Source organism: Bubalus bubalis, chromosome 8 (genome assembly GCF_019923935.1).
Source record: "Bubalus bubalis isolate 160015118507 breed Murrah chromosome 8, NDDB_SH_1, whole genome shotgun sequence".
In the NCBI taxonomy this organism is placed as follows: Eukaryota; Metazoa; Chordata; class Mammalia; order Artiodactyla; family Bovidae; genus Bubalus; species Bubalus bubalis.
The window spans coordinates 116,895,116-116,918,191 of record NC_059164.1 but is presented as its reverse complement, the minus strand read 5'-3'; the positions used below and the strand labels follow the sequence as shown (position 1 = coordinate 116,918,191).

Genomic DNA, 23,076 nt, shown 5'->3' with positions numbered 1-23,076 from the left:
ACTCAGTCGCGTCCAACTCTTTGAGACCCCATGAACTGCAGTCCGCCAGGCTCCTCTGTCCATGGGATTTTCCAGGCAAGATGCAAGATACCAAAACTGATTCAAGAAGAAAGAGAAAATCTGGAAATCTAAGAAGACACCGAATTGATCATTAAAAACCTTCCACAAAGAAAAACCCGGGCCCAAATGGATTCTCTGGTGAATTCTATCAAATATTTAAGACAGACAGACTACCAGTTCTACAGAGTCTCGTTCAGAAGGCAGAAGGGGAGGAACAACTTTCCAACTCATTTTTGAAGCCTGTTTTTCTGGGATACAAAAATCAAAAACAAGAAACAAAAGCCACAGAAGACTATCCCTCATAAATAAATAAATATGTGTGTATATATATATATATAAAAATTCTCACTAAAATGTCAGCAAGCTAAATTCAGCAGATCACACACCATACCCATGTAAGATTTATCCCAGGAATGCAAGGTTGGTTTAACACTCAAAAATCAATTTACAGACCACATTAGTGGAGGAAAAGACCACATGACCATCTGCACTGATACAGGAAAGGCATTCATAATGAAAATTCTCGATGAACTAGGAACAGAAGGGTCTTTTGTCAACCTGATAAAGGACATCTGCCAAAGCCGAGAGCTCACGTCACACTTGGCCTGAGACCAGCCAAGGGTCTCAACCTACACGTCGGTCACCTGGGCAGCTTTCAGATGTTACTGCTTCTGGGCTTTAGTCCAGAGCCACTCAGTCACACTGTCCTGAGTGGGAGCCCAGACACGAGCGTATCTTAAGGCTCTTCCAGTGACGTCCAGCCAGGGCTGAGGACAGCTGAAGCGGAGGGTACCCCTACATTCTGTCAGCAGGAACTGCCTAAAATGTGATCCTGCGGCAAGTTACTCCAGCCTGATGGAGAAGCACCCCCAAAGGAAAATGGAAGCCCTACGGAAAGGCAGGCCAGGCCGTTCTGTGGGACCACAATTCACATAAAGTTAATGAGAAGTCTGGAAAAGCTATGTGAACTCTCTCCAGTTCTGTATATGCTTGAAATTTTTCTATAGTAAAAAGCTGAACATTTTTAGGATATACACACATATTCCTAATCGTTAAGAGCCAGTAATCTATTATTTATTAATCTACCTAAAATCACATTGAAATTATGTTAGTATATGGTTCATAAATTCACTCTGCAAGGGTTAACTTTTGCTGTTCTTTAAAACATCTTTTTTTTTTTTCTACAGGGGCGGACACATCACACTAGCCCCCAGGTCCCACCAGAGGCTGTGTCTTACATGCAGGAGGCACTGGGTCACTAAATTCTCCACACAGCTCAGCTCCCGAACAGTCTACTGACTGATTCTCCTCCAATGTCTGCCTTTCTCACAAATGTGGATAAATGAACCAGCTGTGTATGGTTACCTCTATGGGAAAGTCCTCCATTTAGGGACTCCCTGGAAGCTCCCGAGAGGAGGGTAAAGTCTGCGGACAACTAAAGCATATGCCATTTTTAAGTGTCTAGAGAAACTAGTGATTTGCACTTTGGTGAATCTGTTTTTGTTCACCAAGCCAAAATTTCTGGTGCATGCAGATGGCACTGAGATATTTACTGAATAAAACAATAAACAGTAGACCAGGCATCTAAAAACTAAGTCGTCTGAAAGTGCTATGAAGAAAGCCTGTGCTATCAGGGTCCCGGGGCAGAGCCCGTCAGCGCAATGATGCGGGCCTCAGGAAACATTCCGCCACGCTGCAGGACTCAGCGGCTGGCTGGCGCAAGTGCCCTAAAGGGAACGGTGTCTCTATATACGGCGGACAGCGAGCAGCACTGTCCTCAAACTTTTCTTTAGCGACCCAAAACGAAAAACGTAGACGGTCTGGACAGTCACTTTTATTTAAAACGAAGAGCTTGTACCAAAAGTAGGGTGTGCATGTTTTAAGGTATACACTATATGTATTTGGATGATACACATACTATACTGTAGTGATCTGATGATTTTTAAACTAGGAATTGAGAACATAAACATTTAGTCAATAAACACGGCAAGTAGTAAAAATTCTCTTTACTGCCATTTTGAGTAGGAGACTGATAATTCACACCTGACAATATTAGGTCACGTAAAAACCCTGAAAACCCAAGTTCTAAACTTTTACTGTCCTTTCAAGAAAGAGTTTAAGGTCGGCTTGCTTTCCGTCTACAGCTCAGAAACACCGGTAGCAGGCGTCACAAGCGCCTCTCTGTCTAGGGCTCTCTGAGGCCGCCTGAGACGACACAGCAGCCGCGCCTGGGCCGCACCGTGCTCCTTCCTCCACACGGGCCTCCTCGCCCTGCCTGCATCTCCCCAGCGCAGTGAGCACCCCGACTCCGCCCTTGTGGGGAGCCACAGCAGCGCCTCCAGTCCTCAGGCTGCCCAGGCCATGGAACTGCACTCTTTTTCTTCAGTGTTAATCTGCAATCACAGTCCTGCAATGCTCACGAGAAGGGGAGCCCCACAGGGACACCGGTCACCAAGCAGCCTCAGGACCGAAGAGAGATCGAAGACGATCAGCACAGAGCAGGCAGATGACGAGCACTTAATGAGTCAACGAGGAGCAAGATCAGGGATGTTTCAGGCAGGGGTTATGACAAAAGCCCAACTTTTAGGAAAAACAGCTATCATCTGCTCACACGAGTAAGGGGAAGGCCTGAACAAGCTCTAGAGTTACTTACGTTCACAACGGGGCAGTGTTTTATACCCCCTAGAGCCACAGATGATGGAAGAAACTTCAAAACAGCGATGTCCAAGGCAGTCTAGGTTCTTAATCGCCAGAGTCTTGGTATCATTCACCAGGCTCTACCCAGGGAGGATGCACAGAGCTGTTTTCTGAATGTCTCCCAGTTGACAACAAGTGCACTTGGGTCTGTTTCCCTCCATCTCCTTCAAAGTAAACACCACTGTTCTCACTGGCCACACACTGAGTGCTACCGGGACTTCCTGTCCTGGTGGGTCCAAAGCATGGACTTCAGACGACCTCGGAGGCAGGAGCTTATTCTTAACATCCAACATAACGATTTTTAGCAGGGCTGGAAACAAAGGGACTGACCATCACTCAGTCATATCATTTTAAGGAAATGAAGGGTTACTGTAATACGCTGCTTTGACTTTTTTCTGAAAATCATGCTGAGGACTCAAGCCTTAAATATAAGTAACAAGTTTTTTTATTTTGTAAGAAAGACAGTGCTTCTTTTCTTCCAATTGAGAGAACAATTATTTTCTTTCAAAACAGCACTACGAAAAGCTCATTCTCAGGGGAATTTCTAAATCCCAGGGTCACTCCCGTCAACACTAGCAGACAGCCACCCTGCGAGTTCCTAGGCTGCAGCCAGAAACGCATGTTCCCACCTATCCTCACACAGAGACACAAGAGAAAAACGGAGACTGTCCAGGACCAACCCAAATGGAGCCCACCCACTGACTTACAAGTCTTCTACAACTCACACACTGAAAAGACATCCCAAAATTGTTAGGGTTCAGTTATGTACATTTAAAGATACTGTCAATTCAAACGAGGACTTTTAGAAACACACTGTCTTAATGTAAGGAAATTACTAGCCGTCTGTGCATGGCAGATTCCAGCCACTCAAAGAAAGGAAATTCACCTTGCAAATGAATTTCTCTAGGGCAGCATGGTTCCGCTTTAAATTCCTTACACACTAGTGTGTTTAGACATGACCTTAAACTTCTTTTACTTCCTCCAGAACAGATAAAGAGAAAAGAAGTGGCCCATCTTAGACCAAACTGGAAATATTTTGCTGGCTTTTTTCCACAAATGATTTATCTTTTAATGAATACTGTAAAAAGTGCCTTTTGAGAGTAGTTTTTCTTAAATATAAGAGGCACTTCCTGAATTAAGTAAGCTTAAGGAATACTTTTTATCAGCTTCATTGTTATCCAAGAATGAGGTTTGCAGCCACCAACATGAGCAGGACAAATTTACTTATAACAAATGGCTTAAATGTATAGATAAAAACGCCGACTGATACTGTCAGGGCGTCCTGCAGTTTGACAGATCAAATCTTATTTTCATTCTTAAATCCCATGAAGAAGTGATATCACTGACTTGCATTCACTGGTGAGCAAATTGATTAATCCCTCTCTATAGAAATCTCAACTCTTGATTGCACCTATCAGACGTTAAGCAGCATTATTCGAGAGTGACAACACTTGACAAATTCCCCAACCATTTTTCTCAGCCTTTGTGGCCCTGCTAGCTTGTATTAACCCTGATGAAAAATTAATTTTCCTTATCTTCTTCTAAACCCCAAAATCCAAATCTGCCAAACTGGCAACTCTTTCTGTAAAGGTATTATGAAAACCTCTAAAAGATTAATTGCATGTCTTCAGGTGACATTAAATTAATTTCTGTACTCATGACAGACATGTGATACTCCGCGCTGAGAGGACAGATAACATTGTCGGGACACACGGCAGGACGGAGGCTGGGCCCGGGCAGCCTCGTACGCGTCTCCTGCCGATAAGGCCTGCTTCACCGTCACTGCCACGCGGCTCATCTGCAGCCGCAGCCCTCACGAGCAGGGTCCCATTAACTGCAACAATACTGGGTCTAGCCTGTGCTCTTTAGAAAGCTCCCTCGGAATCTGGACAATAAATGATCTGCATGCTACGCAAAGCTTCTCAACACCAAGGCATTTAAGGCTCTATTTTGTCTTTGAGACTACTGTTTAAAGGAGAAGAGAATAGAAATAACGTTGTTCTCCAGGCTCCTGGGTCAATCCCCTCCTTAAACTGCCACAGTATGATACAAGGTGAGAACAATTCACACGTGCAGTGTTCACCTAGTCTCTGCAATAAATTATCCTCATATATGGCAAGCATGCAAAACGTGTAACCAGCAACTTAAACCTAAAACGCTTCCTAATCAGTAATAGGTCTACATCGGCTGAACTGAAACAAAATCCGTTGAGACTAAAGGCACCGCCCAAGGGCTTGGCTTCCTGGAGAAAGGAAAAGGACCCACCGGCAGTCACCCCGACCTCTCTGCAGGGCTCTAGCACAGCGCACTGATGCAAGTGCTCTCGCTCTCAACACTCTACTTTCTGAGACTAGGCACGTTTGGGGAAATCGCTTAAAAGCAAAATTGACTGGCCCTTGGAGAAACAAAGCAAGGTGCTGGGCCGACGAGGCATCTCCAGTTTCCCAGGACGGGCAGTGGAGAAGGACCTCCTTCAGAGCACGGGGCGACATCCCGGTGCAGAAGGCCTGTCTCCCGCTCTTGCCAGCTGCTAGGCATGAGGACAGGGAAGGCACCCAGGTCACTGGAGGAAGCCGATTCCTTTCTGCTGAAGAAGGTGGGTGAGCAAATCCTGATTTCTAATTACAGATGAACTCTTTCTGATTTAACCACTCATCTCACTCGGAAACAGCATATGCATAAAAACACCTATAAATGAACGTGCAGACATTCTGATTCATTAAGACTGACTTCTGTCCTCTAATGAACTACAGTCCACTTTGCCCAAATGAAGAGGTCACGTGTTTAAGAATGATTAAAAGGTCATATCTCTAGAAGTTATCAGTTCTTCCCACTAAAGTATTTCAAAGTTCTTAAAAATAAGTATTACCATACAGCGGCTTCTCCTCCAAGAAAAGTCTAGAATACACATCTTACCGAACAAGTGACTGTTCAAGACACATGACCCATTCTTCCTCAGGCCTGTGTTTCTGCTTTCCCACCATCTGAACTCACCAGCACCTCTAACAGGGAAATGATCAGGAGACAGAAGAGACCACTCCGCCTACCGGAGAGGGATGGATGGCAGGGAAAGGGGAACTAGCAAGCCGGGAGTCGGGCCGCTCCCCCCGCCCCGTCTGCCCAGGCAGGGCGTCTCCTGGCTCTCTTCCCTGTGTCAGCACGGTTTCCCAAACTCGGCCTCCCAGAAGGGCTTCCTCCCAGAAGGGCTTCCCTGTCACAGGCCTGCTGCAGGCCTGTCCTTGACTGCCTCGTTTCTGACTCACTTCCACCAGACCTGCATTACCCTGGTCCTCTAGAATGTTCTCGGCTCCCAGGTACTGTGCAAAACCATGGCATCAAGTCGGCTTCTGCCAGAAACCAGTGAGGTGTCAGCTGAGCCCTCCTCCTGGTCGGGCAGCTGGCTGCGTGATGCAGTGACACCCACAAGCTCAGCCTTGCCCTGCCTTGGCCTGGGGCTCCCTGAGAACACGTCAGCACCGCCAACTCACCAAACAGATGCATGACATGATCCCACCTTGTAAACGGAGTAGAGGAATGTGGGAGCAGACTGTATATTTCAGCATGAAAAGGCAGCCAGAAGAACTAACAGGGACTCATGGTACTTCTGGCATTACCTCTGCTCACTAGAGAGGACTTCCCTGGTGGCTCCACTGTCAAGCAGACTGCATTTGACCCCCGGGTGGGAAGATCCCCTGGAGGAGGAAACGGCAACCTACTCTGGCATTCTTGCCTGAGAACCCCATGGACAGAGGAAGGAGCCTGCTACAGTCCATGGGTCACAGAGCGCTGGGACTCCACTGAGCGCGCGTGCGCCCACACACACACACACATGGGTCACAGAGAGCTGGGACTCCACTGAGCGTGCGTGCACACACACACACACACACATGGGTCACAGAGAGCTGGGACTCCACTGAGCGTGCGTGCACACACACACACACACACACACATGGGTCACAGAGAGCTGGGACTCCACTGAGCGCGCGTGCGCCCACACACACACACACACGGGTCACAGAGAGCTGGGACTCCACTGAGCGCGCGACACACACACACACACACAGCAGCAACCTTGCTTGCTAGTGTCATCAACGGATGCTTCTTAAATAACACTGTCCTAAATTAAATTCAGAGACAAAAAATGAACCAAGGAGGAAACCCAGCCTCAGTTAGGAGCACTGACTGGGACACAGCTCTGAGAGAGGGCAGAGGCTGCACCGGGAGCCCAGGCATGTGCGTGTGGGCGGGGCAGAGAGAGAGACGGCACTGCGGGAGCAGCGGCTGGACCGGACCTCGGGACCACAGGGACGACGGCGCAGGGAGCGGGCGGGAGGCAGTGAGCAGGGCCGCTTCTACCTCTGCCGGTGACTCCTCCTCAGACCAGAGTCCCCAAAGCGTGGACCAACACTGCTCTCTCTAGTAAATCTGGCAAATGTTATACTAATTTTGCAATGCCTCTTAAATTGAGATTGTATTTTAACAAAAAATGCCTCTACTCCACAACAGAGGACCAGGATTGTACACATTTTACCTCCTCTACCACCTCTAAAGAAAACCTGACAGTAACTTTCAAGGAAGAAGAAATCTACAAATGCAGGGCAACCCCCTGAAGCAAGAGCCCCACACAAGCTGGGACTGTCCACGTGGAGCTCCCTGAGTCTCCCGCCCGGACGGCGGGCTTTCCTGCTCAGGCGCTCAGTGCTCCTCTCCTCCTGAGTGCTCAGCACAACTAAGGGCTCCTCACTTAATCTGCTGGCAAATTCTTAACATTTCATTACCTCAATCAGAATAAAGCAGCTGAATTCCAAATTCGCTTTCACTTTCTTAAAGAACAGCCATGTCTGACTCTTTGCGACCCCATGGACTGTAGCCCGCCAGGCTCCTCTGTCCTTGGGATTTCCCAGGCAAGAAGATGCAGCGGGTCGCCATTTCCTCCTCCAGTAAAGAAGAGTGGAAGAACACATTCTTCCTGCCCTTAACTAAAGGAAAGGCAGTAATACTGAGCATCCCTGAGTAACACAGTAAGTAGCTCAGCACCGGTGCCACTGAGACCCCGGGTCACAGAAGGAACGCAGGCACTGACCAGCACCCTGGGCTGGGCACAGGCACTGGCCTCCCCGTGACACTGAGACCCCGGGTCACACTGGTGCTCACGCAGGCCAGGTGGCCCAATACACACACCTCACAGGTTCCCTGTTTCCCCTAAACTGAAAGACAGAGCTGCAGGTCCAATTAAACTCCTGAATTTCTTCTGGCACATGCTCTTCTTTCTTTTTTCTGGTGTTTAATCACAAATCATGGCCAGGGAGGACTACAGTAAGTTACACTGATTAGTTTGTATTTTTACATATGCTCGGTTAGAACCTGAGGAGCTTTTCTGGACTATGTGCTGGTCATGAACAGTTTTGACGCTCGGAGGAGCGGCGTGCCACGGGGCTTACAGGATCAGTTCCCCGACCAGGGACTGAAGCCGGGCCCTGGGCAGCAAGGGTGGAGTCCTCACCACTGGTCCACCAGGGGACGTCGGCAGCTATGATTTAACAAGATTGCTCTCTTTTGCTTTCTGAGAATTAAATACTTAAAAGTAGCTTTCTGAGAAGTGAGCAAATGGAGAATATTCCTATGTTTTAAGTAATAAAAACAGAACCATTCCATCAAATGAAATTCTTTAAGGTGATTACAATATTCGGGGAGGCACACTAAATTTTAGAAGCAATAGTTGACGATATGTAATACTGTTTAAAAGCAGTGTTAATGTGTTCCTTTTTAAGTCTCACCTAATAAATCCAGACAATAAAATGTAAGTGGGGGAAAACAAAAATTCACAGGGAGATTTCGTGTGCCTCATAACTAAAGGTCTCTCTAAATTTCAAGTTCCCTTCATGATTTCAACCCAAAGTTTTAAATAAAAATCTGACCCACTCTGATTTATACAGAAATGTTCTAAGACACATTTATAGCACAGAGCAAGTCACAGCGCCCTCCACCGGGGTACACCGCCACCCACTTCAGTTCACCGTGCCAGGCTAGTGGCCGGGTGGTCACCCAAACGTACCAGGCCACTCCACACTCACCACTCAGGGTACTCTGCTGTACCTCCAAACACCTCCCAAAATTCTCAGGGCTGGTTGCCACCAACCAGAGTTGGCAAGTGACAGGAAACATGATCCCTCCCTTACTCTAGAAAGCCCCCTAACGATGTTCTGAATCAACCCTGATTACCATATACTCACTGGAAACAGTAGACTATTCTCCCTAACTTAGAACTAAGGAACACATGGGGAAGAGGAGCAGCAAAACAACTGTTATTTTAACAGTAGAAAGCACAAGACTCAGAGGCCTCACTCTACCAGTTAGCAGCTGAGTGGCCCTGGGCAACTAATATAACCTCTCCGACACACAATTTACTTAACTGTAGAAGGGAAATGATAGAGCTAACCTGTGAGGCTGCTGTGAATACATGCTAAGCAGCGACTGTGCTTGGTAAGCAGTGTGCCTGATAATATTTGATAAGCAGTAACCACCACTTTTTATACGGCATAAAATCATGGAGTGTGTTTCTAGACAGGGCCTTAGGAGCATTCTGAAAAGAAAATGGACATTTATAAAGTACCTTCTCTGTGTTGGAAAGGTCCCAAAGAAATAAATAAGAGACCAGCATCCAGCCACGGGCCTCTCTCATCCACAGCCCTGTCATTCTCAGCTCGCCCCGCCCTCAGGTACACACGTGTGCACTCTGCCCTGGTGACAAGGGCCTCAATCCCCATGCTCCACACACAGAACCTCAGGATGGCCAACAACACACACAATGCCTAAGACCGCCCTCCAAGAACGAGAGGGCCGGCTCTGTGAGCTTTCAACCCAGACCACGACCCTGCTCACCTGACTGTGAGAGCCAACATCAGAAAAGACTCTCTGTTACATCCTTCCTGAAAATGCTTCCCATGTCCATAATGCATTAACTCTAACAAAGAGGAACAATACAAAAAGACCAGAGAGTCTCCTTGGATGATCAGTATGAATTAAAATCACTTTAAAGACAATATGATTAATGAAAGGGCAGACTGAAAATCCTAGTCTTAAGACTCAGGCTCTTTCACCTTTTAAAAAATCCAATTTAATAAAATCCAAAGAAAAATTATTTAATTAGAGATAATGAAATATGGAAAATGACAAAAAGAGAAGTTCTCGTTGATTCACCATTGCCTCACAGGTAAAAGCTCACCTAGAGAAACCTAATTTAAGTTGTAATATATTTTCAATTTGTATATCAGAATAAGACTGCCAAGAAAATTCTGTCTTCCTAACAATTCTGTAGATGCATATTTTGACTCTGATCACCACCAACGCATAATTTCTAAACAGCTTTACATACCATGATAGTTCAGTGTCCTGTACGGAGACCAATGAATGCAAAGAATAATTTCATACATTAGATGCCAGTTTAGGTTAAAAAAAAAAAAGTGAAGGAAATAAAACTCTCTGAAGAGTAAATTTCTGTAGGAAATCTTATAAACAAAACATATACTCTGGTACTAACAGAAGGTGAAGAAGGCCTGGAATCATAGCAAAATACAAGAACATGGACCGGCTGACAATGAGATGCTTTTATTAAACGAGTAATTATAAACCTGAAATGCATAAATACCATTCTCCACAGGTGCAGCACACAAGTCAATCCTCCCAGAGAGGAAGCCCCTGCCAGACCCTCACCGGGGTGGCCAGTTCAGCTGCAGGCGCGCGACACAGCACAGCCCTGGGCATTAACACCTCAGTCCCTGCGAGGGGACAAAGACCAGCAGGGGCAGGAGGAAGAGGGAAAATGATAGGGTACTTGGTTTAGCACTTAAACAGTCTCCTTTTTGCACAATGGGTATGTTCTCTTACAAACAGTTCCTACCCACCAAAACACACACACACACACAACAACAACAACAAAAACCCAGGACATGAGGGAAACACTGTTCTACTCCAGAGATACAAACAAGAGACCACTATCCTCTGAAAAGGCGGAAGTTGCCAATATGGAGGCATTACTGGAATAGAAGCACAAGCTGGAATCAAGACTGCCGGGAGAAATATCAATAACCTCAGATATGAAGATGACACCACCCACATGAAAGAAAGTGAAGAGGAACTAAAGCCTCTTGATGAAAGTGAAAGTGGAGAGTGAAAAAGTTGGCTTAAAGCTCAACATTCAGAAAACGAAGATCATGGCATCTGGTCCCATCACTTCATGGGAAATAGACGGGGAAACAGTGGAAAACACTGTCAGACTTTATTTTTTGGGGCGCCAAAATCACTGCAGATGGTGAATGCAGCAATGAAATTAAAAGACGCTTACTCCTTGGAAGGAAAGTTATGACCAATCTAGATAGCATATTCAAAAGCAGAGACATTACTTTGCCAACAAACATCCGTCTAGTCAAGGCTATGGTTTATCCTGTGGTCATGTATGGATGTGAGAGTTGGACTGTGAAGAAGGCTGAGCGCCGAAGAATTGATGCTTTTGAACTGGAGATGATGCTTTTGTTGGAGAAGACTCTTGAGAGTCCCTTGGACTGCAAGGAGATCCAACCAGTCCATTCTGAAGGAGATCAGCCCTGGGATTTCTTTGGAAGGAATGACACTAAAGCTGAAACTCCAGTACTTTGGCCACCTCATGCGAAGAGTTGACTCATTGGAAAAGACTCTGATGCTGGGAGGGATTGGGGGCAGGAGGAGAAGGGGACGACAGAGGATGAGATGGCTGGATGGCATCACTGACTCAATGGACGTGAGTCTGAGTGAACTCCGGGAGTTGGTGATGGACAGGGAGGCCTGGCGTGCTATGATTCATGGGGTCGCAAAGAGTCAGACATGACTGAGCGACTGAACTGAACTGGAATAAAAAAAAATCTTAATTCACAGAACACGTTGGGTAGTTAACTTAAAACTTAAGGATTAAGAAGAGCTAAAAAACCACTTCAACGTTTGGCAGATAACTACCTCCATGTAAAATTCCTCTGTTGTTTTCCTGTGTATTGTAAAATCATACAGCATGATTTCAGAATATGATCTGATATAAAAAACATAGTTTTCCATCAGCGCAAAAGAGCAAAAACTGAAGCAGATAAATTCTTTTGAAGACCAGGCGGTCATCAGTTGAAGACTGCCCGTAACAGCAGAGCCTCACCCTGCACCTGCTAGTCCCCCAGAGCCCAGAGTGCACTGGCCTGCAGGGCACCACCTGACTGCCCGGGCAAAAGGCCTACTCCCAACTTCGGCCCCAGGGCCCATGCTCTGAGTTTATAACTCCAGTAAAAACATGACAAAGACTATGATTAAAACAAGGTCAAAAGCAAGGAGCCACAAAGGCGCTAGAAACTGATGAACACTTGGGTTTTCACCTAAAGATAAAACAATCTGATACAACACAGGCCAGTTACTTATCAACATTCTGAATCACAATGAATGGAGGTGAGAAAAAATAGATTTGGTTTATCAAAAATTTTCTTATGGCATTTGAAATACTTCACATCTTTAGCATACAAACTGAGAAACAAAAGCAATGGACACTCATCTAATTAAAGGGCTAAGGACGAGTTGCCCTTAATTCAGCACAGCAAATGACTCCACACTCCTTCCACTTTGTAGTGGTTCTGCCATCCCCGGAGGGACTGAGAATTTGAGGTCCTTTACTTTTCCTACAGGATTCCCAGGTGGCACTAGAGGTAAAGAACTCACCTGCCAATGCAGGAGACATAAGAGACATGGGTTTGATCCCTGGGTTGGAAAGATCCCCTAGAGGAGGGCATGGCAACCCACTCCGGTAATCTTGTTTGGAGAGTATCATGGACAGAGGAGCCTGGCGGGCTACAGTCCATGGGGTCACAGAGTCGGACATGACTGAAGCGACTAAGCACGCATTTTCCCTACTGTAAATATTTTGTGGTTAACTGATGACAATTAAAGCAAGAGATGGGCGTACCTTCTATAGTAAGTAGAGACTGCACGGCAGGGTTAAGAAAGCACTAGGTGGCTCAGTGGTAAAGAACCCGCCTGCAATGAAGAAGATGCAGGTTTGATCCCTGGGTCAGGAAGATCCCCTGGAGAAGGAAATGACAACCCACTCCAGTACTCTTGCCTGGGAAATTTCATGGACAAAAGAGCCTGGCCAGCTGTACAGTCCATGGGGTCGCAGAGTCAGACACGACTGAGCGACTGAACAACAGCAGCATTCCACGCGGGTTGGCAGGAGGATCTCCTGCAGCAGGGTCTGTCTGCAGCCAGTCTGCTCGGTTTAAGCGCTGGGTTTACCCAGACTGCAAAGCCAGGCTGCTTCGCTATAGACGCTCTAAGATGGGTTCCGAGCTAAGATGAGGCGAGGAGCAACGTGCGCCCCACTTCTGAAGGACACCGCGGGAAGACCCCCGTGATTGCATGCCAGGATCCGGTCGATCCCCTTTCTCCTCAAACGGGGATGGAGGGGTGGAGCAACCAGCCTGAACTGGAAGACAGGAAATGGTGTCTGGGACAAAGCTGCTTAAAAGCAACACAAACTGTCCCCTCCCCACCCACAGGCACCACTGAATCTAAAGCTACACGCAATAAATTACCTGTTTTGTGGTCAAGGAAATTTAATTTTTAAAACAAAATTGAGGATTCTATTATAAATTATCTACAAAAAGAAGTTAAAAATTCTACAAAACTCCTAGAACAGGACTTTAGGAACTGTCACACTGGTTTTCCACTAGCACTCGAGAGACCTGAAGCAGGGGTCCCAGCACTTCGGGGGACAGGGGCTGTGCACGGGACTGCAGAAGGTGACCTGACCCCACCTTCACAGACTCTCTGGGAGCTGGGACACACTCGGAGAAACACAGAGTCCAAGAGGCCCTGGTGACCTCGTCAACTTACCCCGCCTGACAACTTAATCACCCTGACCTTGGAGCTGACGTGTGGCCCGTCTCCACCGCCACTGTTGGCCCGGTGCATGACAGTCCTCTTGGCGCCGGGCTTGGCCTCCGGGGGCCGGCCTTGGAGGGATGCGGCTCGAGCGGCCTGGGAAGGCGGCGGCGGCCCCTCCGCATCGGCAGGCTTTGCCTGCAGGGCTTTGTGCTGAGCTGGACTCTGAGGTACGGTTCTGGCCTGTCTCAGGTGTCTCAGTGGTTTCATCTGCTGTCCTGGATACTGTGTGTGAGCACCAGACGGCACAAAAGCCGATGTTTTTGGTGGAACGTTTGCAACGGCCACGTCCTGGTTTTTGACGAGGAGTCTGTTTTTCACATTGGGTCTGACCGGAGGCCCCGGGAAGGGGAGCAGCGGGTTACCGTTGGCGGGCGGCAGGGTGGGCGTCGGCTCGCCGGGCACGGCGGGGGCGGGCGGGGCGCAGAGCTGCTGCTGCTGCTGGGCCAGCCTCTCGAGCAGCTCCTTCTTCCGGGCGCCCGCCTGCTGCTGCCGCCGCAGCTCCTTCTGCTTCAGGATCTCTTCTCGCAGGCGCTTCTGCTCCTCTATCTTCAGGCGGTACAACCTCGTTTCTTCATCTTCATCAGGAAACTGAAACCAGAAACACACGTGCTTTACTTTGGAGTACGAGGCGAGCTACGGTTCTAGTCTCTTTCAACAAACTTAAGAAAAGGCACTTTCTAAAAACCCTTTAATTCAGGATCTGAAAGAAACCATTCAAATCTGCCTATACACTTTAAGTGGAACTCCTTCCCCACGGGAGGGAAAAAAATTTACACAGCTAAAGCTAATTTGGAAAATCTTATCAGAATATTAAAAATGAAATAATGTAAATGTCCACTCATTTACAACTTTAAATCAATTAAACTCTTCATTTACGATATCAAAATGTGTTTGAAATGGAAACTGCAGCGGCAGGGGGCCCCTGCTGTCACAGGTTTTATCTGGCTCTTCTCTGACGAACCAACAAAAGGTGGGTGTAAATGACCTGAAAGGGCCTGATTAGAACTATTGATTTTTCGTACAGAATTTTCAGTCTGATCTCAAACTCATTTGTCACAGAATAATTGCTCATAATGAACAGCCAAGTCAATCTCTCTGACCTTGAACTCATGCCCTCTCCTCAGAATCACAATGCTGCCAAGTGCAGCACTGGAGTATTGATGGTGTATAAGGGGCGCCTTCACTATGCCAGCCTCAAACCACTCCAAGTCTATCCAAATAATCTTTATAAAGTCCAGTAATTTTCAAAAAAAAAAAAGCACTCAGAGAGGAAACTTTATTAGAAGTTAAGCATGTTTAAAATTGTAATAATTTTCTTTCTAAAAAATCAGAGATGTCATCACTCACAGACCCTTTACAAGAGAATATAACAGGGTTGACTCTGCCCAGAACCCACTGCTAACAGATAAACCTTACAAGTTTGGGATTAAAGACCAAATTTGTCTGCAGTGCAGGAGACCTGAGTTCAATCCCTGGGCTGGGAAGATCCCCTGGAAAAGGGAATAGCAACCCACTCCAGCATTCTTGCTTGGAGAATCCCAGGGACAGAGGAGCCTGACGGGCTACAGTTCCATGGGGCTGCAAGAATCGGACACGACTGAGCAACTAAACCACCACCACAAGGCTGAAATACCGCTGAAGAGTTGCTGGTGCCCCCAGGGCCCGTGCACTGGACCTACAAGGCACAGAGCCAAAGCCTCATTACCTGCATCTCAGAAGCAATTCTGACCAACTCAGTCATCTAACTTCAAACAGCAAATCTGAAGCTAGAAGAGAGCTACACAGAGCTGCAAGGGACATTAGGGGAAGACAGGAAAACAAATGTTCAAAAAGCCCAAGAGCCAGGTCATCCTGGGGCAACAGTAACAGGTCCAGAAGGCGCACTGTTTGAAAGCAGGACAGTTACCACCTATTCGGATTTTTCCCCAAGGAAATCAAAAAACAGTTACAGTATGTTCAAAAATATAGGTAAAAATATTTTGAAATAGACTTGTCCTTTATTATATCATTATCAACTGGGTGAATATAAGAGAAATCACATTTCACATTTACCTAAGCAAAACAAATAGCAGACTTTAAAAAGCAAAAGAAACAAAAAAACAACCCCCACAAAAAACTGCCCTCCTGGCTCCACCCCACTTGCACTGTGGCCACCGCAAGCCCATGTCACGCACGGAGCGCCCGTCTTCCTCTAGAGAAGACGTCCGCAGAAGCCTGCTGAGCCAGCCACTACGGACGGGGCGGGCAGACTGCCCAACACCGAGCCTCAAAAGCCACCTTCCTCGCTCACTCAGCCACTGTCACCAGACAGCTGTGTGTGACCTCCCTCTCTGAGCCAAGTCCATTTATACGTGAGTCAGGAACTACCTACATAAACTAAAAGCAAGATAAAACTGTTAGCAAAGATTTCTAAATCATCCTAGTCCACTTTGTAAATCTACATTATTTTTTCATATATTGATTTTAAAACCGTAACGTCACCCTTCTTCTAATAATATGTTTTTAAATGTTAGCTCAATATTTTTACTTTATATTTACACCTCTGATTTGGAAGCATTACCTTAACAGCTGCTACAATAATTTATTAGAAGACAATCTAATAAGAAAACACGACTTGCTTGTATTCTTACCTGAGGAAAGTCTTTGTGCCATTACTCTTTTATACATAAAGTCGATTAACATTAAGTTAATACACAATACTTATTTCTTACACTCTATACACTACTATAAAATTAGCATAACTTTCACATACAGGTCTTCTGGCATGTCTCTGACACACACACCCAACAGCATACGTGAAGTAACAGGCCCAGAGCCGCTCTGCTAGCGACGGCAGTGGGCTGCTCAGGGGTGTGCCCTGGCCTGCGCTGCACGGGACAGCCCGGCGTTGTGAAAGCTGCATCGCATGAGACCCTGCCCAGCCTCCGCGTCTGTGATTCTAGGGGGAGCCCAGAGGGAAGCTGCAGGGAAGCACTAGATAAGCACACTCATTACTTGGACAGGAGACCAATGGACGGAAGAGGCTTGTCCCAGGAGTAAGCTAAAAAATGTTACTAATGGAAAGAAATACCCTAAAAGTTTTAAGCTTCATGACTAACACTGCGTTAATACTGAGCCACCTCTAAGCAAAACACAACCAAGCAACCAAAACTGTATCAAATAACATCTCAATTGGAAATCATGTAGAACACTGACGTGCATTTTTATTTATTCTTACCTATTTATACCTACTTAGAAATCAGCAATAATATACACAATTCAAAACAAAGTACGCCCACCCCCGTCTTATTTAAAGGTCCATAGTAAAACTGGTCCTACTTCTGGTAGTTCACAGTGTAAAAGCAGAACAAGTCGCAGGAACGTAAGAGTGTATGTCAGGGGTCAGCTAACTAAGGCCCATGAGCCAAATTCGGCCCAGCACCGACTCTTCACACAAAGTGCTCACAGCACACACCCATGCCCATCCATGCAGGACCCGTCTATAACTGCTTCTGTGCTAAACCTGCAGAGCTGAGTCATTCTGAGAGACCATCCAGACTATAAGACCTGAAATATTTATCATCTGGGCCTTTTAGAGAAGTAGTCTGCTAAGATTCCTGATATACACAGATTGTGCAACATGTAACTGCAACTGTATAAATACATAAACACAATCTAAGACAGGGCCAGTGAGAATGAAACTATCTTCTATGAATATGGTGGTTAGGCTACAAGGAGAAACCAGTGAAAAGAAAGTGAGAAGATTCTGGGAAGAACACACTGGATGCTAAATGTGTTCTAAGCAGGAAAGAAGTACTTACCTCTTACCTAAGAGGTACAGGTTGATTATAAGATCTCCCTGTTTGAGACCAAGTATTATTTTTTAATTAAAAAGAAAAAAAAGCCCCACCTCTGGTTCGGTCTTTGCTTCCTCTTTAGGCTGACCCACAGGGCTAAGCGGCTTGACTCTGCCTTCAGCCTTCCCCTGTGCGTTCCTGGGCCCCACCCCGGACCTCGAGGGGGGAGACGTGCTCATGATGGGTTTCACTTGAGCCGCAGGTGTGGAGGAGCAGCGACTGGTACTCATCTCTATAACGTGAGACGGCGCGATCGGTAATTCACGCAAATTACTGTTTCTCGGAGCAGTTGGCTGCATTTGCTGCATTGGTCGCTTGGTCACATTCTGAGAAGTAGTGTTCTGTCACAGGAAGAAAGAAATTCTAATCACAACTGGAGACTCGGGAGAAGAAACTGGGCACATGAGATTAATCTGACCGAGGGAGTGACTTCTCTTTTGGGAAGCGGACACTGTCCCGCTGGTAAACCTTTTCTTCCTACATAAATGTCTCTTGCTCTATGTAGCAGCACAGCCTACAGCTAAGCCCTGGGACTGGGAAAGGTACCACAGCGGCCTGCGAACAGCCTCCTCCTTATGGGTATTACACCAGATGACTGCAGTAGCTGCCTTACAGGACTGGGGCATTTTTAACAGAATCAACAGAGCGATCAACTCCTGCATGAGGATCAGCTGGGTTACTGGCACCCCCACGATCAACGGGCCCCTAAATTCCAGTTAGAACAAAGAACGAAGCATTAAGTTAGTGCCCTAAAAAAACTACACTCTGGAGGAGAAAGATGCCCCAAGGTTTCATCGGAGAGGACACTTGTCAGTCATGTTCGTTCTCAGGATTCTCAACAGACCGCACACCTAGAAGAGCGTGCAGATCTGTGAGAGGCCAGCGAGGGAGTACCCAAGGCAGTTCAGCTCAAGGCTGAGGGCATGTCTGCCACTCTGCTTATAAGTCCAGGTTACAAAGCACCTTCTTTCCAGATCTAGAAATTCTTTCCTATTTTTTATATCATTTTAGTCTCAATGTTACTTAAAGAAAAACACAGGTTTGCTTCCCTGGTGGTTCAGACAAGAAAGAATCCACCTGCAATGGAAATGACCCAGGTTCAATCCCTGGGTGGAGAAGATCCCCTGGAGAGGGAAATGGCAACCCACTCCAGTACTCTTGCCCGGAAAATCTCATGGACAGAGGAGCCTGGTGGGCTATAGTCCATGGGGTCACAAAGAGTCGGACACCACTGAGATGACTTAGCATGCGTCCATCTAATGGGGGACAAGACAGTAATGATGACTAATCTTTGAATTTCAAAGCAACATGCATTTTCTAGTCTCTTTCAATGCCTGACAAGCCACACATCTGCTGACAGCACTTGAATCAATGCGGCTCGCCCCCATGATTAAGCTCCATGAAGGCAGGAAATGCGTCTCTTCTGTGCACTGGTCTATTGCCGGGAACTAGAGTAGCACCTGACAACAAAGGATATTCAATAAATTCTTCCTGAATTCACTTACATATGCACTAGTTGCCCGAGGAGTTAGAGATAATCTCAGTAGCAAGTAATAAACCACTGGCAAAGGTAGCATGACTATCACCCAAAAATATTTTCTAAGTTATGCGTCAATCAATAACCTCATCTATCACTACAGAAACAGGCAGACACACCAAAGTCCTGTGCCAGAACAGGCGTCCCCGGAGCCGGCTGAGGACACGGGACACTCACGTGCCGCAGCCCCGGGCGCTGGGGGCACTGCATCCGGCTGCTGCTGGGCTGAGGCTGGGCCGCCGGCATGTGAGGCCTGAACTGGGGCTGAGCCACAGGCATCAGCGGAGGGGGCGGCACGGAGAGGTGGTGGTGGTGCTGCTGCGGCTGGTGCGGAGGCTGGTGCGGCGGGGGCGGCTGCAGCGGGGGCTGCAGCGGCGGCTGGAGCGGGGGCTGCGGCTGCGGCTGCGGCTGCGGCTGGTGCGGCGGGGGCAGCGGGGGGTGCAGCGGCCCCTTCCAGGCCAAAAGAGAAAGAGACGACAGTTTACCACATGTGAACCAGTCACGCTCCAGCGCAGCCACTTCCCTGAAGACCTCAACACCAGAAGGAACTTCAAGTGGCACTAATTTCATTTCATATTGGTTGATGAAGGTGAATAATACCTTAAAGGCAGTAATAAGCCAAAAACTACTATCTGGCATTTTCCATCTGCTCTAAACCGTCAAATTCTGAACTTCCAGGAATGCATCCTGAGGAAATAACTGGGGAGGAAGGAGACACAACCTCAGGGACGCTCTCTGCAACACTGTCTAATCCCCACGCACTGAAAGACGCGGCGCGTGCCTGAGCTGGGGACAGCCAGATAATGCCAACGTCTGCAGCAGTGAAGGATACGCACCACCGTTAGAGACGGTAACAAGCTACCTGGGGAAAGAGAGCACCATGGGGACGCGAGCGCTATGGGGATGCGAGCACCATGGGGACGCGAGCGCCGAAAAGGCTGAGCCATGTGTCACCCCAGCTGGGCTAACTGTTTCTAGATGGGGGAACCAGGTGAACCCACGCCTGCGGCAGTGAAATACAGGAGTGCTAATCACTGGTCCGCCGGGGAGCTCCCAAATTACAGTTTTCACTATTAGGAAGAAAATGTTTATCTTACTTGACCATCTTAAGAAATAACCGTTTACCTGTTTTTATTTCAGGTACATATTCTATGTGGTTTCTAAACAATTGGTTCAAGCACATCATCGTTACACACCTCAAGAGGAAACTTAAAATACAGGACGAAACGCTCTGGTGAGAGCACACTCCAGCAGCTGATGAAAAAACCACCAGCAGAGGGCACGCTAATCTCTCAAATAAGGAGGCAGCAGCAACCCCTTTTTCCCCACTACACCCTGCAGGAATGTGATCTGACAAAGAACCCAACTTCCTGTTAACCTTCTGAGAATCTTGCAGGGATAAGCAAAGGTATTATCAAAATATGCTGTAATTTTATTAGCAGTATATAGAACATCCTTTACAAAATCTTAATACTGAATTTTTTCATTTCCCCAAAAAATGACAATCACTATCTCCATTTTTCCCATGGTTAAGAAGCAATATTAAGAAAGTTGTCTTTAATCAAGAGTACATTAAGTTTAACGCCCCTGTTCTCTAAACACTCTCCACATCTCAGTAGACTAGAATGAAAAGGTGGAGCTTGTCCTTTGGATTCTGAACCACAAGCCACTCACCTGCAGACTGGGCTGCGTGTGGGTGGGCAGGAAGGGCTGTCCCGGGCCCGGCAGGAAGGGCTGGCGAGGAGGGATGAAGGGCCTCGTGGCCGCAGACCCTGGCTGGCTGAAGTGCAGGAGCCCCACAGGCCCCGGCGGCTGGAGGGCTGGCCTCACGGGCCTCTCTCTGGGGAACACAGGCTGCTGTCCCTGCTGACTGAACGCTGGACCGGGCTGGGTGAACGGCAAGGGGCTGGGCGTGGGCACAGGGTGACCACTGCTGAGGAGCGTGGGAGGAGGTGGCGGTGGGGGGGGACTTCGCTGCTCCAGGAAGAGATGGCTCGGGAACCTCGGCTCACCTGAAACTGAGCGGAGTTGCAACATTACTTACCTCTAGTTAGACAGAACACTCCATAGAAATCAGCTTCACGTACTGTCCTACTAAGAAAAGTTACAAGTGGTGGCTGGGGGTGAATATCTGAAAAGAACTCTAGGTTTGCCTCTGTTTCTAGATCACTTCCTTCGTTTTTTTCTATAGATGACGGCCCCCTTCCTGTGAGGCCTTCACGTTTCAGATGCCACTAGTGCCCGATCACAGCGTCTGAAATGACAGGCAGGCTATGGCGCAGAAACCTGACCCTCTTCACAGAAGCTCCGGCTGGGGGCTGAGCACGGATGAAGCATAAACGTGGCCGGGCACAGGGGCCCACACAGCTCTCTTCCCATCCTCCGCACCCACTTTTACCTCCCAAGAAGAAAGGGTCTCGCTCCTGGGGCGGGGGCGGGGCCCTCCACTGGTCCTGAAGAGGAAGCCGAGGGGGCTGGCTGAAGCTGTTGGGGACGGGGCCAGGCGTGTGCTGCGGGAACTCTGGAGGGCCCTAAAGAACAGCAGGAAAACAGGATAGAAGGCGGGAAAATAAGCGGCAATGTTCAGAAAGGTGTATCTGTTTTAAGTTTTACTCTGAAAACATCAAGTAACTGATCTCCTGCAGCCCCACCCCCATCTATATACAACCTCATGTTACAAAATAGGTGTATTTTGTATATCTCTCTCATAATTAAACAGTCAACCATCAAAATGCAACACCTAAAAATTAATTCAATATTTGCACAGTACTACAGAACCAGCAGAATATTTTAAGCTTACTGAAATCCACGCAATTATTGACCTTTTTGCCCATTAATCTGAAAGACTAAATGTCTACTTCCAGCGTTTCTGACATTTATCTTCTCAAACATGCTATTCTTTGCTAGCTTTCTGAAACGACCATAAGCCACAGCTATGAAGTTGCTTTACTTCAAAAGAAGAAAAAGAAATTGAATGTGTACTGTAACAAAAATCAGCCATGTCTGATGAAATAGGAAAATGTGAAAATGTTTAAGAAACCACATTAATACAAAAGAAATACTACAGTCAGATTCCACTGGCTAAAAAATTTTGACCTCTTACAGATTACCATTTTTCAAGAACACATTACTAGTAAAAAATTACAAAAAAAAAAAAAACCCTAAAATTACTTACTTCTTTTTCAGCCAGTATTTTATAATTATTTTCAGCCAGTATTTTATAATAACTTTAAGTGAAATATCATCTATAAAAATTTTAAATCACTATATTATACACCCAAAACTAATATTGTAAATCAACTATATCTTGATTCTTAAAAAGTCATTTTTCAGTTGGTTTTCCAAGTATTAATGGAGAATTTTTAAAAATACATTTACTTAAGAACATCCCATTTTTTCCTACTTATTTTTCCAGAAATTCATTAACTATATATCCTATCATTTAATAACACTTCATTAAGAATTTCTCAACTTTTAAAAAAATCACATTTCCCATAAACTTGAAATCCTATGATTCTCCTGTTCTTTCATTACTAATACAACTAGCCAGTCTCTCTAACTGTGGCATTATATTACAATGTTGAAAACACTTCTGCAAACTACATTTGCTTTCCTTCTCTCTTTAAACAGCTGCTCTATCCATAGTGTTTCAAGGATAATGCAAAACAAACACCAGAATAAACATCACAAACCTGTAAGACCATTGGCTATATGACATCAACAAAATTATATTTAGACACAAACATTACTTCTTCATAAAAAGACACAGAGATATTGTGGTCAGAAAGCCGCAAAGATGAAATTCTTGTAGTCTGTTGTCTATGTGGGTGAAATCTAGGACATTCTCACCTCACAATGTTTGACATCTGACATAAGGGAACATCACTTCTCACCCAAGATAAAGGCATCAATTAAGATACAACTGAAGCATTAAATATTGGGAACTGACAAATGTCGGATTTATAACTGAGAATACATGACCGTACACTCTCAGAC

At 46.5% G+C, this 23,076-nt stretch overlaps 1 protein-coding gene across 12 annotated transcripts in view; it reads right to left on the bottom strand.

The window, feature by feature from the left end:
* RBM33 (RNA binding motif protein 33) overlaps positions 1 to 23,076 on the bottom strand; it is a 110,613-nt gene that overhangs the window by 15,490 nt on the left and 72,047 nt on the right. For 7 of the 12 annotated variants that reach the window (XM_045166494.1, XM_045166495.1, XM_045166502.1 and 4 more), the window contains 5 exons: positions 21,479 to 21,611; positions 20,755 to 21,098; positions 19,258 to 19,530; positions 17,597 to 17,884; positions 13,657 to 14,295 (listed from right to left, as the gene is read on the bottom strand). In XM_045166494.1, the coding sequence (XP_045022429.1) occupies positions 13,657 to 14,295; positions 17,597 to 17,884; positions 19,258 to 19,530; positions 20,755 to 21,098; positions 21,479 to 21,611 (1,677 nt within the window). Of the gene's footprint in view, positions 1 to 12,727; positions 12,799 to 12,872; positions 13,247 to 13,656; positions 14,296 to 17,596; positions 17,885 to 19,257; positions 19,531 to 20,754; positions 21,099 to 21,478; positions 21,612 to 23,076 lie in introns of those variants that run through there. The other 5 variants (XM_045166505.1, XM_045166504.1, XM_045166497.1 and 2 more) reach the window with 3 other exon arrangements.